Genomic DNA, 16433 nt, shown 5'->3' on the forward strand with positions numbered 1-16433 from the left:
GCCCCGGGGGGAGATGGGCCCCGGGGGGAGCTGGGCACCGGGGGGACATGGGCACCGGGGGGACATGGGCACCGTGGCCGGGGGGGAGGAACCTCTGCAGCAAAGGCCAGAGCTCTGCGGGTCTCTGACAGGCCTCGGAAACCGCCTGAAAACTCCTTATGGCAGAGGCTCGGTGCCGGGGGTCCAGGAGGGGTGGCAGCGGCGTGAGGGCGTTGTGTCCCCTCGCGGTCCTGGGTGGTTCCCGAGAAAAGCCCAGGCCCTCGAGGTTCCGGGCTGGCGCGTTTTGCCCATGACATAAACGCATCCCGGTGTAGGCGAGGGCCGAGCAGGCGGGTGGGCTCCGGGGGTTGCGTGGGGCTGTGCCGAGCTGGGCTCTGCCCGTCCCCGCGGGGGGGTCTGAAGCGCTGCCTCCAGCCCTGCTCCCTGCTGCAGGATCCACGTGTACACTCACCGGCGCATGGCCATCGCGGCCGAGGACGTCTGCCTGGAGAGGGTTATCCCCATCACAGAAGGGTTCGCCGTGGAAGAAGGTACTAAAGCCCCTCGGTGGCTGGGGCCCCCTCCAGAGAAGGGGGTGAAGGCGGCTGGAGCCCGTATTTTGTTGTTCTACTCACTGAGATTTGGGATCTGTTCAGCCTTCGCATTTTTTCTTCAATTTGTAACCCCTGGTGACGCTTGTGTGTCACATGGCAGAGCGGGAAGGGCCCTGCTAGATCAGCTGCTCTGCAGCCCAGAGCACCCTGTGCCCCCCGAGCGCCAGCCGTGGCCTCTGGACAGGTTTCTCCCGTCTCCGTTTGCACCAGGAGTATTTGGGGCTGGAGGAACTTGGCCAGCTCAGAGTATCTGCGCGGTCTGCAAACCCGTCGCTGAGCTTCCTAACTGAACTGTGTTTTGCTTTTACAGTTGTACTTGACAGTGACCTTCGTGTCATCGGTGAGTGCCGTTAGTGCCTGTGCACGGGCATCCCGGGCCTGCACCGGCCGCACTCAGGGAGGCGGGAGCGGGGGCTCCCCTGACCCGGCCCGTGATGGGGGACTGGTCCTGCGGCTGCTGGGGAGCCCGGCGTGCTGCTGGCCGTGATGCCAGTGAGCGTTGTCACCCAGTTCAACCAAAATAATGATTTTTCCAAATGCTTTTAAATGGTTACTGGGAGATTAATTACTGTCACTGAATGAGCAGGATAAAAAATATTATAGCCGCCAACTCTTATGTTTTTAAATGGCTTTCTTGTGTGCAGGGTGGAGAAGGCGCGGGGGGGGTTTGTTGCTGAAGTCTGCACACATGCACTCGCCGCTGCCGAGTGGGGAGGGTGCTGGGTTCCTGTGGGCTCGCCAGCCCTGACCACAAGATCTCTCTCGTCTTTAGGCTCTGACGTGACTATCCAGATAACTTCAACGGGCGATCGGCTCACGGTGCGGCTGCCTTTTGGCTCCCACACGCGCACGTTCCTGCAGGAGGTCAGCAGGTGCAGGGCAGGTACGAGCCCTGGCGGGTGCTGGGGGTGGCCCGCGGGTTGGGGGGGGCGGGCTGGCCGGTCGCCTTGGCACGTTTCTGCTCCGTGTAGAAGAGCAGCATCGGCCTCTCTGCGGCCGAGACTAGCACGGGACCGTCCCGGTGAGGAGTTGGCGGCCGTTGGCTGAGCAGACACAGGTGCCGCAACAAGGAACCTGCTGCTTGTGCCGTCCTGAGGCCAAATGGAAGTTCCTTTGGGCCGGGGCTGTGAAAGACCAGGCAGAGTTCTGAAGGTGGCAGCTCGCTTCGTCCCCGCTCGCCCTGTCCTCCCACCATTGTTGCCACCTCCCAGCCGGGCCCAGCCTGGCACAGTTTTCACAGGGGGTGGCCGGTGCTGCCCACCCCGTCCTGCCCCGACCCTGCTCGGCGCTGTGTCCTCCTCCCCTCTCGCCGGGTGGGTGCTTTGCTGCACAGCCCGCGGTCTCCCTCTTTGCAGACCGCATGTGTGAGAAGATTCAAGAGAGCTACAGCAATTCCTGGAGGTCAGTGTGGGATTCAGAACCTGAATTACACCATTTCTCGTTTGCCCACCTTCACAGAGGCTGTGCTCCCCTTGATTCACGAAGGCACAGTTTGGTGTTGCTGGCGTTCCTTCTTCTGAGTTCTGTGTTTGTAGGGTGTTAAAAAAGAGAAGGGATGAACTCTGGAGCTGTCGGCTGCGCGGCAGGGGTTGAGCCAAGGTCGGGATCAGGGAACATCCCCTCAGATGTGGGGTTTTAACTGGTAGCTTAGAACTGACTGGGAGCGACTGGGGCATATCTACATGGTTAGGAGGGAAAGCAGGCTGGATGAGACCCAGCCCTGGCTCCTTCGCTGGCGTGGTTTCGTTGTATCTGGAGCACAGCAACGCGCTTTGGCTCCTTGGGAAATAGGTCTCCTATCAGATCATGCCTTTGTGCTTTGACAGAGTTGCCTTTTCCAGGCTTCATTGTGTTTTTCTTGAGTCAAAAGGAGTCTAGGGATCTTTTTTATGTTTTTTCCTTTGGTCTTGTATTAGCAGAAGAAAATGCTGTCTGCCATCCTTTGGGGTCTTTTGGAACATGAATGAGGTTTTGTCTGCCGTTTTCCAGGAACAGCTGTAACTCCTTCTGTCCTTAGATGAACACACACACTTGAGTCAGCAACTTTCACACACAAATCAAAGGACATTTAAATACAGTGTGATGCGGTGGTAGAATGATACTAGTTCACGATATCTTCTGTGAATTAAGGCTGTCCAATGAATGGGAGCATCTACAAAGGGATTTAAACATGCTTCACCTTGTAGTTTATGGTCACAATTGTGGTGAAAACCCCGACCTGAAGTCCAGCCTGTGTGCCTGTGTGTGCAGGCACAGCCGCAGTGGTGGTGCTGCTTCACTTGGGACCCCCAGAAGAACAAGCAGGCTCCCCCCAGGCCGGGGCAGCACAGTCCCGCTGGACTGTTCCTTACACCTCCTTTATGTGACGAGCAGACTGGCTAAGAGCCATATAACTAAAAATGCCAAGGCTAATTAATTCTCGCTTTTGAACACTGAGCATGGATCCTCCTTTATCCAGGAGACATGATACGTTTTCCTGCTGTAGAACAGTCACTGCACGTTTCTAACAAGAACGTCTTTATTACTGCTTAAATCTCTTTTAGCTGCAAATCCTGTCTGATTCAGGCCATGCATATTCTGCTCTTCTGTAATCTCTGTGCACAGCTCTTTAGTTCTGTGCCCAGTGCAGTTACTGAACCAGGTCATTGTCTTGCTAAAATATTCCGCTGCAGGTTGGTGACATATAGATCCCTCTGGCTAGAGCCATCTGTATCTAGATGTAAATTTATCTAAAGGAAACAGCCCTTTTCTAGGGCTAATCTCTTTCTTGGGAGCATCCTGCCTAAAACTGATTTCCACTAGTGAGCTGGAGTGCAGAAGTGTGGCGTGTGACTGGGACCTTTGGATCACGTAGCAGCCGCGCCAGCAGCACGGAGCTCTGGCCGTTCTGGCACCTTCTGCCTGCTGGCAGGTGCCGTCGTCCCGTGTGGGAGCTTCTCCCCTCCCCTTCCAGGTGCAACACTTGTCTGGTGCTGAGAAAGTTCCACTGGTTCTTGTTGCTGTCGAGGTACGTTGCGTGGCCTTTACCGGGAGAGCCGGCAGAGGCGCGGGCAGCGCTGCTGACGTGCTCCATGCCCGTGGAGGAAAGTTCCCCGCTCGCCCAGACCCTGCCCGCCCGCGCCCAGCCCCGTCAGCCCTCCCCGGCTGCCTCTGGCCTCCCCAGTGAGTCCGAGTCACGTGTGCCGGCAGCCACCCGCGATAAAGCCTCTTACGCAGTCTTTATTCTCAGAGGGCTCTTGGGCAGGAGAGGTTTTCCAAGCTGAGAATAGAGCCACTTCTTGTCGGCTTGTTTATGTTCTGAGTGCTTCGGTAAAGTACTTCAAGTTCTGTTTCTGGTTTGCACTCTCGTCCTGGACAATGTACTGTGACAGCGACAACATTTTAATTTTTCTGGATTGTGCTCGCTGAAGAAGTCCAGCTGAATGACTAGAACCTTAGAATTTTAAGAACAATTTCTGTATCGTCGTCAGCTTTATGTGCTAAGTAGCACAATCTTGAGCTTGCTGTTTGTGCATCTTAAACACGGAGACACCCCCCCCCCGCAGAATCCTCTTTTTCAACTGTTATTTTTCCACTTGTAAAATGTTGTAACTGAAACAAAATGCTGAAAGACTGGTCAGATTTTGCTAATGTAGTGTCACGTGTTGAGTGTCACACCTGTATTTAGTTGTATTTGCGTGGTAGCAGCCCTGCTACTTTTTCAGGAATGTGCAGTTGCACAGAGGCACTTGTTTCTGCGGAGGTAGTGGGCTGGTGGTGGCTCCGTTCTGTGCTGCCTCGAGAGGGGAGACACTTGTGCTTTGCTGTGTATTTGCAGATAGGTAGAAACTCATTCAGTGGTTGTGTGGTGGGGTTTTTTTTGATTTTTTTCCCCATTTACTTCCTTCCTTTGTACTTCCTGTCTTGCTTCAGAAAGGAAAAACCTGTTATTAACGTTCATTTTCTGGATTCCCAGGATAAAGCCCTGGACTTTGTGCTGCTAAATCCTGGTTTGGCTTAGCTGTAAGGGAGAACCAACAGCAACGCGCTCCAGCAGCGGGCAGGCAGCACCCTGCAGTTCTGCTGCTCCCCGTGGCTGCACGGCAGGCTGCTGTCCGTCCCGCTCGGCATCGTCACACGGCAGTCCTGTCAAAATAAGCCAAATCTATCAGATAACGGAAGGAGAGACTGTTGGGTGCTCTGTTTCTCCACACAAATCTAAATTATGTTTTGCTTACAGATTCTTGCCAGCCTTTGCATAAGTGTGTCGATAAATTGCAGTACTCTCTGCGTTTAGTGTGAAACTCTCTGTTTTTTTCCAGAAGCGGTTGGCTCTGAAGGCATCAGACAGAATGGAAAAAAGCTCCCAGCCAGTCAGCACCGGGGCCACGACAGCACCGATAAAAGTGCTCCCAGGTGTGTATCTGTGCCGCTCCTCCCGCAGGTTTGGTGAAGCAGTTGAAGGGGGATGTGCACATCAACTAGTGAGGAGTCAAAGCGGCGGCAGCGTTTCCTTGCCGGTTTAGCTGTGCCGCCCTCCACGGAGGATCTCTGTACAGGGACAGTAAATAGATCCAGCTCCCAGGTCTGGCGGCTCCTGGGTGACTGTGTGTGGATGGAGTGAATGTGGTGGGCAAATTGTCGATGCTTCGATGTCTGGAGGAAGAAGAAGAGAGTGCAGAGAGCTTTCTGTCTGGGCTTCCTGATCTTCGGAGGTTGGTCTCTGGGGCCTGTGCCCACACCAGGGCTCCGGAGCCTGCGGCCGCGTTATCTGGTTCCATCTGCTGGCGACGGTGCCGGCTGCAGTCCCCAGGGGCGGAGGGATCTGCAGCAGAGGTTGGCAACTTTCTGAGGAGAGAATCTGCAGATTCTAGTCAGGAGAGGAATAAGTTCAGCGTAAGCACGCTGTCAGAACTGTAGTGGGAGTTTCAGCACAGTCTCTCGGAGACAGTCCTGCTAGTCCCCTATTTGGGCATATTTCTGCTGTTCAGTGGGACGGACCGCGTTGTTTATTTTGATTTCAGAGAGCTCTGGCTAAGGGCCACCCTGTCTCAGAGATACACTCTTAAAATGTTGCAGTTTAATTTTCCAGTTCCCAGGACTTTGTGGACCCTGCTGCACGTCCTTCAAAGCCTGTCTGCATGCTGTCCTTGGCACTGCTGTGCAGGTTGTTGACCTTACATTTATACCATCCGCTGGCTTGTGGGAACTCCCAAGCTGTGGCATTATTACTGTTGCCAAAGGAGTCTGCAGAGCCATGAGATGATACTAAATAAAACCATCTCTACCTCCACCCACTCCGGGCTGCCTCCTCTCTAGGCAGAGCTGGGAGTTTTCCACCAGAGAGCTTTTTAAACACAGTTTTTCATTCTTCTGCTGAGGTCAGAAGGGCTGAGTGGAGGCAGCGGGAGGTGAGATTTTGCATCTCCTTGCTCCAGTAAGCAGGAGGGGTGGACAGGTTTTGTATCGACATCGGGGCGTGCGTAAGGCCTGCTTGGAATCGGCAGGCTGCACCGGGTTAGTGACAGACGTTTGCTATTTCAGTTAGTTAAACTGTTTTTATCTAGAGATCTGAACCGTTCTAAGGAATGCTCATTTCAGTCCTGTTTGCTTACCCCAAACACTGATAATTTAGTGAAACAGACTGATAAGCACCAACCCAGTCCTCGGTGGCACAAATAAGCTGTGTCTGGGGTGTGTATAGCCTGAGCTCCATCCCGCAGTTTTGCTTTCGTTTGCAGGCAAACCAAACTCAAACCTGAAGTGACAACTGAAATGGTGCGGTCCTCCAGCGTCATGGTTTCAAACAAGGCTTCAATCTTATCAGAACCCAAGTTTGGACTAAGAGATACTATTGTTAAATCTCAGCTTGTACAAATGGAGGATTCCTACACACACATTCAGAGCTTCAGGTAATGATCATTCCTGAGAAGAACTTACTTTTGCGAGGAGTAAGTTAGCATAAGCTGTCAAAATAGCCCATGTTCGTTATTCCCTGCAGAAAAGCATGATCCATACTTTCCAGAACAGCTTTCTTTCCTCATTTAGGCATCAGCAGAGAAGAATTTCATTCACGTCTCTGTCAAGGCTTGCCTTGTGGTTCTTGTTGAGAAAATGGCCTTTTTGAAATGATGTTTTCCTGTGCTTATTTCAGACTGTGTCTGGAAGTGCATCGATTCTGTGCACCTCTGCCTTCTCCCTCACTGCCTCTGCTCACTACTTCGCCATGTAGTTGTTCCAGTAAGCTCATAAAAGCTTGAGTGAAGTACATGATTAGGACCAAAACTTTACTGTGGTTGACATGCTTTTATGCATGTCATTCTATGAATTTATCATTTCAAACTGCTACTGCACAGCTCAGGCCTTCTTTTTTTAATACTATATGTAAAAATCTGTATCCTTCTGTAGAGCACGTCTGTGGAGGCGCTGCTGTAATTGGATAATTTTAGGGGTTTAAACTTTGTCACATTTTCCTGATTCCCCATCGGAACACGTTACTCCTAAATAGTTACGTGTAGCGTTAAGTACAGGTTCAGCAATACCAGTATTCCCACCAGCTCCACAGTTTGCAGCTCTGGGATTTAGCTCGTTCCTTCACAGATTTTTCGTTGGGACGTACAATGTGAACGGTCAGTCGCCCAGGGAAAGCCTCCAGCCCTGGCTCAGATGTGACGCTGAGCCTCCGGACATTTACTGCGTGGGGTGAGTGTCCCTTTCTGTTCTCTGTCCTCCCAAACCTCCACCGTGGGTGGGGTGGTTGTGACTCCGTAGGCCGGGGGTGCTCGGGCAGGACCCCCCAGCTGAGGAGTGTTTGCTTTGCCTCACCCCACTGCGCAGCCTTGGACTCCGTGTTTGCGTAGCCTGGGAGGGCTCTTCTGGTGTGGTTGGACTCTGGCACTGCAGTGTTACAAAATCTTTAATGCCATTCCCTTTCATACTAACAGTAATTTAGCTTTAGCATAGCTCTAAAATCAGCATAACTGAATTTGAGCTTCCAGTTATAAATTTAGTGAGCATGAATTGATCAGGTTCTTTCCCAGAGGAAAGGGCTGGAGAGTTATAAACAAGTGCATGAATCCATGGGTTCCTTCCTCTAACGCAGTTTCCAGGAGCTTGATCTGAGTAAAGAAGCCTTCTTTTTCAACGACACGCCCAAGGAAGAGGAATGGTTTAAAGCTGTAACTGATAGTCTGCACCCAGATGCCAAATATGCAAAGGTACGGGTGGCTTTTGGGGAGGTTTGTGTGTGGAGTCGTTTTCCACCTGGGCCTCTCTGCCCTTTGTTTTCTCTTGCTCTCAGTTGTGTGTCTCCCAGGGGCTCACTGCGGGGTTTGGCCCAGCCCGGAGTGCTCTGCAGTGGGTAGTGTTGCCGTGCAGGTGCCGAGGCAGGGGCAGGACCGCAGACCAGAGCTGGGCATCCACACACAAAGGAAGCTCCCGCTGCCTTGGGACAGGAGTGTCTGAGCTTCCTCCGTGTCTGTCTGCACGGCGTGTGGTGGAGGGAGCGGTGAAGGTGTCTTGGCAGGAATGCTGCCTGCGTTTGGGCTCCTGCCCCTTAGGTCTGCTTTGTCTCCTGTCGCTGCAGTTGAAGGGAAGCTCCTTCTGTGGGCTGGGCCTGTGCTGTAGGTTTTGCTTTGGGCTTCAGCGCCCTTCCCTGGGGTGCTGGTCCCTGGCTCCTCCCTGTGCTGTGCTGCTGGGGTGCCTGTGTGCTCTGAGCCCCGCTGGGCCGGCGGATGAGCCTGGAACCCAGGACTGTCTTCATCTGTGTTTTGGTGACCCGTGTTCTGGAGTGGGGGGCGATGTGCCTTCTCTCACCAGACCTCTCCCATTCTAGTATTTAATGGAACAGGTTCTCTTTTCCAGGTGAAACTTGTGCGGCTCGTGGGAATCATGCTTCTGTTGTATGTGAGAGCAGAGCTTGCTTTGAACATCTCCGAGGTGGAAATTGAGACTGTGGGAACTGGAATCATGGGCAGGATGGTAAGAATGGCAACTGTGCATGAGAAGCCTCGTGGTTATTGCCCCAGCTGAGGGCTGCAGGTGGGGGCACACGGTCCTGCCCCTGTGCCAGCGCAGGGCCGTGCTCGAGGCAGCTGCCGTGCGCTCGCAAAGCCTCCCAGACCTCGAGGGAGGAGCTGCTCTCGAGGGGTTTTTTTTCTGATAGCATGTGCTGGGCCACATGGTGCCTTGCTCTCGTGTGATTTTTGATGCTGGCTGTTATTTTGCCCAAATAACACAAGGAAACACGAGTAGAGGAAACATGCCTATTCACATCAGTTTTCCTGAGTGGGACTTCCTGGCCTCTTGCCATTCCACGCTGCTGGAATGAAGTCTGTGCCCTTTGAGTGTAGTTGCTGTGAACATTGCAGCTATAACTTGTCAAAGGTATTTCTGACCAGCTAAGCCATGTGCTTTTTCCTCCATTTAAAATTTTTTCGTGGTTTTTGTTGAAAGATCCAGTTTGTTGCTAAATAGGTTTCGGGACTTGCTGAAGTAACTGACCAGCAGTGTTACTGATTTTAATATCCTTTTGTATCAGCTAATTCCTGAACTGCAAACAGAGTTCCATGTGCTTGCTTGCTGTGTTCTGTTGCTGTGTGCAACCTTCATGTGAATTACTGACTTGATTTCACGAAGTGATTCTCACTAATTGGTGTTTTCAGCCTTTTTCTTCCTCTGGAATTAAGTGGCTGCCTCTTCTGGCTTGTCCACTGCTAGTAACTCATGGACTGTGGATTAATCTCTTGTGTAGAAGCTTCTGACCAACATCTTTGTCTTTATCTTTCAGGGTAACAAAGGAGGTGTTGCCATAAGGTTTAAATTCCATAACACGAGCGTGTGCGTTGTGAATTCTCACCTTGCAGCTCACATGGAGGAATATGAGCGGAGGAACCAGGACTTCAAAGACATCTGCTCTCGGATGCAGTTCTGCCAGGCGGATCCAAATTTGCCCCCTCTCACTATCAGCAAACACGAGTACGCTTCCTGCCCGCCCGCGCCATCGCGGGTCCCGGGGGGGCTCTCTCGGCAGGGACGTGGGAAGGGTGCCCCGTGATCTGACCGTCGGCCTGGCGCGGCCAGACACGCCTCACCCCAACCTCAGTTTTACGAGTGGTCACCTGCCCAGTTCTGTCACTTGCCTTCTTGTGCTCTTCCAGGCCTTGTTTTATTTTCAAGCATGCAGTGGGACTGGGGCAGTAACATGCACCGATTCCCCCAGTCTGGGGTGGGCTTTAGCCCGTGTAGGATATTAAAAGCTCTAGTTACTAGGAGGTAGTGACAGACATGCAGAACAGGAGTTGAAACCAGCGAAGGTAGAAAACGCAGCTTCTCTTTCAAGTTTCTGCTCCTGTTCTCTCTGATGGGGAGTGGGCCCCGCGTCCGGCTGTCGAGGTGAGGAGAGCCCGTGCTGGCGCTGGCTGGCTTAGGGCACTGCTGTGCCTCCAGCTCGCCGCCTGCTCGCCCGCTGGACACCTTCAGGCCTCTGCAGACCTCTGGTGTACGTTCTCTTTCAGTGTGATCTTATGGCTGGGTGACCTCAACTATCGGCTGGAGGAACTGGACGTGGCGAAAGTGAAGCAGCTTGTCGATGAGAAAGCGTTCGTAGAGCTTTGCCAGTATGACCAGGTGCTGAGGTCTGCCTGCCCACGGGGCGCTGAGGCTGCCACTGAGAAACTGCACTCACGCTCAGGGCTGGACATCCCCCCGCTAGCTCATACGGGAACTGTGCTTGAGCTTATTTAATATTTAATGCTTTGTCTTTTTTTCTTTCATAGCTGAAGAGGCAAATGAATGCAAATGCAGCCTTTGAAGGCTTTACAGAGGGAGAGATTTCTTTCCAGCCAACGTACAAATATGATGCTGGCTGTGATGACTGGGACACAAGGTACGGTGATCGCCTCGTACGTGATGCTGCCAATGGCTCGTGTTATTGCTGAAGGAAGTAAAAACAAAGCTAAAAAGAACTGCAGATCTAATGTCTATAAATAGGAACAGCTCTGACATTATTGCTGTTCCTCTCCCTTGGCTCCAAATCCATCTCCAGTTTGCATCTATTTATGTTGCTTTTCTTCCACTGCTGTTTGTCAGATATTCCTAATCTTTTTTCCAGGAATAATTCGTTGGGTTTCCTCTTAGTTAGAGGTGTACAACATTAAGAAATCATTTTAGTTAGTTTAATTCTTTTTGTTTGGTTGGGGTTTTTTTCCCCCAAGCAAAATTTTTAGGATCTTTTATTTGCTGACACTGTCAGCTGCTGTGCCTGCTCGGGTCAGAGCCGCTGGGGGTGGAAACGCAGCATCTGTCCAGGGTTCTCCAGAACCACCATCCCTCTAACACCCCGCACAGAGCGGCCGGCCTGGTCTTAGTAAAGTGGGAACGTGGGCTCCAAGTGCGGGAATTAAATCTGTGCAGCAGTCGGTGGAAAAAAAAAAAAAAGAACATTAAGTGTAGTGCCTGAGTGCTTAGTTTTCATGGTTCTTGTGGTCAAAAGTATCTCTTGAGTATTGCTTTGTATGTTAATTATATCAAAAGAACAAAACAAATAATTGCATCTTTGAGGAAGTAGAAAGTAAAGCGTGATCTAGAGATACCTGATAGCAGTAGAGTTTATAACTCCTCAAAGAAACTGGAAAATACCGCTTTGACAGAGAACTAGCTCCAGGGCGTGTCAGGGGAGAGCAGTATTCTGCCTCGTGCTGTTACTGCCCCTGACCCGTGCCTGGGAACTGTGATTTTTCCCTGTTCCAGTGAGAAGTGTCGTGTTCCAGCGTGGTGCGATCGGATACTCTGGAAAGGGCAGAACGTTGCTCAGCTGAGCTACCGCAGCCATATGGCTCTGAAGATCAGTGACCATAAGCCGGTCAGCTCCGTGTTTGATATTGGGGTGAGTGCTGCAGGAGAGGCGCCGCTGGCCTCTCCGTGTGGGGAGAGGGGGAGGAGGAGGGAGCTTCTGCTGATTTCCCTCTCCTCCTGCTTTTACAGCATCCCCAGAGGACAGTGGCTTAAAAGTCGGGCTAGATAAGACTGAGATAGGATTGTTGTTCATAGTAAGCCCGGGCTGTGTTGATAATGCTTCAGTTAAACAGAATAATGCATGAATACCTGTAGATGTTTCTTCAGAGGTGTTCTTTTGCCTTTTTTCTTATTTTCCTAATCTCACAGAGACTTGCAGTGCAGGAATGCTACATCATTGACAACACAGTAGTGTGTCGTCAGGCATTTTTAGGAAAACGAAGCTGATCGAGTCCTGACTGGGTGACTCTTGCTCGTTATGGCAAGGTCCTTTGCTGTTGGGTGCCGAGGAGATGGCTCTGTTTGCCACGTGCTGTACACACTTGTGTGCTGCTCAAATCCAATCAAAAATGCCTGTTCCCAGCCGTGTTACGGCTTGCCTGCGGAGGCACAGTACTTGCCACTTGGTGCAGCGTGTGTCCTTTCCAGGTGAAGGTTGTGAACGAGGAGCTCTATCGAAAAGCCTTTGAGGAAATAGTCCGCTCCCTGGATAAGCTGGAGAACGCCAACATTCCCTCGGTGACCCTCTCCCAGAGAGAGGTAGGGTGTGTTCGTGTGCTGGAGAAACCGAGCAACCCCAGAGCCCCGAAGCGTGAAGTACCTCAGGTGGATTCCAGACCCCGGGGTCGGGTTCCCAAGTAGAATGTTTTGACTCCAGCTGTTCTCTGTTTACAAGCCCTAGAAATACTTGTTGCTGTTTAGATGCAGGTAAATTCCATTCACAGTACCAAGCTGAAAGACAGGGCGTGTTACTCCCTGGGGTGGGGAGAGAGAGTAAAAGGGTAGTTTGTGGCCCTTGCTCTGACTTGTTTGAAACATAAAATGTAAAATCTGAAGGATTTGGAGAAGGTCACAAAACCGGCATTTGCTTTGTGTGTTGGGGACTAAAAAAGATAAGCAAATGAGACATTTGAGGCTACAGCTATCTTGTTCTCAGGTTTCTTTGAGGTTATTTGAGGGGAGCATTAAAGGGCCCACTGATGCAAATGACTTTAGCCTACAGAGTAAGCAAACATAGTCCTTTGTAATCGGGAGGGGATGGGGTGCGGGAGCACGAGGGTTAATCCGGGGATCTTGGTGCTTAATGATTAAACCCCAGGACAGGAATTGCTGCTGGTGCTTGGCAAGAAGGAACTGGCTGATGATGTTGACTGACATTTGTTCCTAGTTCCATTTTGAGGATGTTAAGTACATGCAGCTGCAGGTAGAGAAGTTTACAATCTGCAATGGACCGGTGCCCTGCCAGTTCGAGTTTATCAGCAAACCAGATGAGGAAACCTACTGCAAGGAGTGGCTGATCGCTAACCCCAGTAAGGGCTTTCTGCTTCCAGGTGAGCTCCTCGCTGTTCATCCCGTGTTAGTGAGCTAAATTGTCACCTTCTGATTTAACTCTCTCTGCTGTTCTGAGGCCTGTTTGCAGGCTTACTGGTTTACTACGTTTTTATAACTGGGTATGGGGGGTTTTGTCATCTTCTGGCAGATGCTGAAATCACAGTTGAGTTGGAGGTGTTTGTTAATAAATCAACAGCTACACACTTAAACTCTGGAGAGGAAAAACTTGAAGACATCTTGGTCTTGCATCTGAACAGGGGGAAGGATTATTTTCTGTCTGTAACAGGCAACTACTTGCCAAGTTGCTTTGGGTCTCCCATTCATACGCTGTGTTACATGAGGGAACCGATCCAGGACATGTCAGCAGAATCCATTCGGAAACTTGTGAGTTAAAGGCAAGATTCCCTTCCGAACCCACGAGAACCATTGAAACTAGATGTTCAGTCCTGTTTATTGCTAGAGAGCCTTCTCCCACCTCCCCGATCCACAGTCTGAGTGCTGATAGAGCTCGTGCTCTCCTGGGCACCGCCCGCACACCTCTTCACAGGGATGAACCAACCCGTTCCGTGCAGAGAGCGCTGCAAGTAAGACCCCATGTGCTCTGCCCGCACATTTAAAGAGGTGTGCAGCTTCCACGTGTAGACCTTTTCCCCAGAGCCTTTGCCTTTCTCGCACTGAGCGGCGACGTGTGTGTATGTGAGGCCTGATGGAACTCATACATCCCTGGAGCTGAGCGTAGGTGCAGCCTGTTTGTCAGAGCGGCTTTTTTCTTCTGTCTGGACTCTTGATATAAATGTGCCCGTTGTACTAGTCTGGTGTGAAGACTGGTGAGTGAAGCCGCAGAGTTTCTTAACAAGTCTTAACCCTCAGGTATAAGTTCTGTGAAGCATTTTTGCGGAGATGAACGAGAACTTGGCTAGCTACCTCTTCTCTTCTCTTCTCCCCCTTCCCCACACCTCCCTCTCTCAGACCCTGATGCCACTAGAAATGAGTGATGACGATGTTGGAGCTGAAAAGCCCATGGACATTCCGAAAGAGTTGTGGATGATGGTGGATCACCTGTACCGCAATGCTTCCCAGCAGGTTGGTAGAGTTTCTACTGGGAACACAAAATTATTGGTCTGTGTTGGGTTTAGTTTTGAAGACGATACTGGTAATGGCAGTCATGGCTACCTGTGGATGTTTGGCCAACGGTAAAGAGAGATAAAGGACATCTGCGATGAGTGACACTGGTGCCACGGGTGCACCGTTCCGTGACGGTGACCTTGTCCGTGCGCATGTGCCAATGAGAGCTGCTCAGGGTGGGATTTCTGCTGATAAATACCCATTTGGAGAGATTTTTACAGCCAGATTATGACAACATTGCTCTATTTAACCCAAATAACTTTTATCTTCCTCTAGACTAACTAACGGTCTGCTTTGCAGGAGGACCTCTTTCAGCAGCCAGGCCTCAGATCTGAATTTGAGCAAATCCGAGATTGTTTGGACAAAGGAATGCATGATACCCTCCGTATCCTTCTAGACTGGTGTCTGGTAAGGCTCGCTGTGCCTTAGGGATCAAAGCTGGAAAAGATTTTACCAGTCTTTTATGCTCCGCCATGGTTTTTAAGTGACTATCTGTCATCTCGGGGTAACTGAGATCTGCAGAGATCTCACTACTCCTTGTAATCAGCACGAATCCTCCGCTGAGTCCTCACAGTGTTGGTGAGTTACGCAAGTGTCCAACAGCCAGCTTGCTGTGCAGGGTCAAGTGATCCAACTCAAAGCTGAACAATAGGAGGAGTTCTCGGAGACCTGAGCAGAGATTAATGTTTCAGCAGAAAAATGCCCAAAATAGATCAGGCTGTGCTTGCCCCTTCCTTAACCTTTGGACCAGTTGGCAGCAACCACTCGGTCGCAGAAGCGCTGCTGCTCTTCCTGGAGAGCCTGCCCGAGCCCGTCGTCTGCTACAGGGTCTACAGCAGCTGCTTGGAGAGTGCCAGCAACTACCCGCTGAGCAGCCAGGTACTGCCGGCTTCGCTGAGACCGCCCCTCAGATTCCGGAGGGAGGGGAGGCCAGATGGGTTATGCACTGACAGGGTTCTGCTCTCAGAAACTTAATCATCGAAAGGACCTAGAACTGGTGCTTCTTGGTTATTAAGAGCTGTTAGTATGTGCAGACACGGTGATGTCGGTAGTAGATAAAGCTGTAAGACATTGCCATGTCTTCAATATAAATGTTGTGGTGTTTTGTTTTTTTTTCTTTTTCTCCTCTCAGATTATCTCTAACCTGCCAGCGTGCCATAAAAATGTGTTTGAATATCTAATGGCGTTTCTGCGAGAACTACTGAAAAATTCAGGGAAAAACCATTTGGATGTGAATATTCTTGGTAAGGCGAGCAAAATAACCATTCTGGTCAGAGGGGCTTTGCAGTTTGTGTAACAAAACACATTGCTCCGAAGTGAGTGCAGTCAGAGCTCTGCTGGTCTGGAGCTGCTGGTAATGAGCAAACGGTCCCTAGACAATGTCGGTGCAGTAGCCAGAAAAAAGTCCTTAAGTGGCTCAGAGATTTTACCCTCCAGACACTCTGGTGGACCGATCGGGGTTGGTGGAATCGCCCTTGATAACCCGCTGCTAACGGGCTCTTATTGTGTGTCTGTGGCTCTTTTTTCATTTAAATGCAGCTAGTACATTTGGTGGCTTGTTACTTCGACCTCCTCCTGGACATCCTACACCTGATATAGCTGAAAAGAGGAAAGCTCAGCAATTTATCCACCAGTTCCTCTTGAGAGAAGACAACTTGCGATGAATTTCAGATGCAGCTAATCTTATTTTTAGATATCAAATTACTGTAAAAATATTTTTTTGTATAGTGGCTTTTAAAAAATATCACAGTATTTTATACAATCTATTGCTTTTGAAGGCACAGCAGGCAGTTTGAATCAAGTGTCACTGTTTTAAGCTGTAAAGTGTATCAGATTTCTAAATAAGCTGTATGTAGACAAGCAAAAATATAAAAGCTGGTATTTACACTGTATTTTATTTAACTTGTATTTAAACTCAGAATTTTTAAGTCCTTGTTATTTAAATAAAAAGATCTCAGTGCATTTTTCCAGCCTATCTATCTGCCATTTTCAGTGTTGGCTGGTTTAGGCCAAGTCACATTGTGGGGGGCCCAGAGCAGCCCCCTGCCCGGTTCACGGGGTGTTACAGGAATCGGTCTGGGGTCTTCCACTCCCCACCCCTGTAGCTCTTTGAGGCAGCGTAGCAACAGGGACTGGTGATCCAATGGAGGTGAGGGCCTGGTCTGCAGAAATGGGTTATTTTAAAACCCGGCGCTGGCTGGTGTGTAGAGCGGTGCCTGGCAGATGGTGGGGAGGGTGTGGGGGAAGAGGCGGGGGCTGCTGTGAGGAACAGAGGCCTCCACTCCAGGGGAGCCCCGACTTTGAAAATACTGGGTAAGCTGCGAAGGCGTTTGCTGCCCGTCACTGGGCGCCCGTGCCCGGTAGCAGCTGCCGTGACCCGATGGGGATCCT

At 50.8% G+C, this 16433-nt stretch overlaps 1 protein-coding gene across 3 annotated transcripts; it reads left to right on the forward strand.

Annotated features, from left to right (window-relative positions):
• The first annotated feature begins 66 nt into the window (after positions 1-66).
• INPP5B (inositol polyphosphate-5-phosphatase B) lies at positions 67-16012 on the forward strand. Of its 3 annotated transcripts, none has more exons than XR_003399898.1 (20): positions 67-530; positions 904-933; positions 1366-1476; positions 4895-4988; positions 6314-6484; positions 7173-7274; positions 7675-7789; positions 8436-8552; positions 9361-9548; positions 10088-10199; positions 10349-10458; positions 11322-11457; positions 12015-12125; positions 12754-12916; positions 13066-13301; positions 13887-14000; positions 14343-14450; positions 14738-14921; positions 15175-15286; positions 15582-16012. XR_003399898.1 is itself a non-coding variant. In XM_026863376.1 (20 exons), exons 1-20 carry the CDS (start codon positions 458-460, stop codon positions 15704-15706), a joined length of 2433 nt encoding a protein of 810 aa, XP_026719177.1. In that variant the 5' UTR covers positions 72-457; the 3' UTR covers positions 15707-16012. The 3 variants fall into 3 exon arrangements, 2 of the variants coding, with proteins under 2 accessions (XP_026719177.1, XP_026719178.1); XM_026863376.1 differs by having other exon boundaries at positions 72-530; positions 14343-14427; positions 14794-14921; XM_026863377.1 differs by having other exon boundaries at positions 72-530; positions 4898-4988; positions 14343-14427; positions 14794-14921.
• Positions 16013-16433: the final 421 nt, after the last annotated feature.

This window comes from Athene cunicularia (assembly GCF_003259725.1).
Source record: "Athene cunicularia isolate RWA chromosome 23 unlocalized genomic scaffold, athCun1 chr23_part1, whole genome shotgun sequence".
Classification (NCBI taxonomy): Eukaryota; Metazoa; Chordata; class Aves; order Strigiformes; family Strigidae; genus Athene; species Athene cunicularia.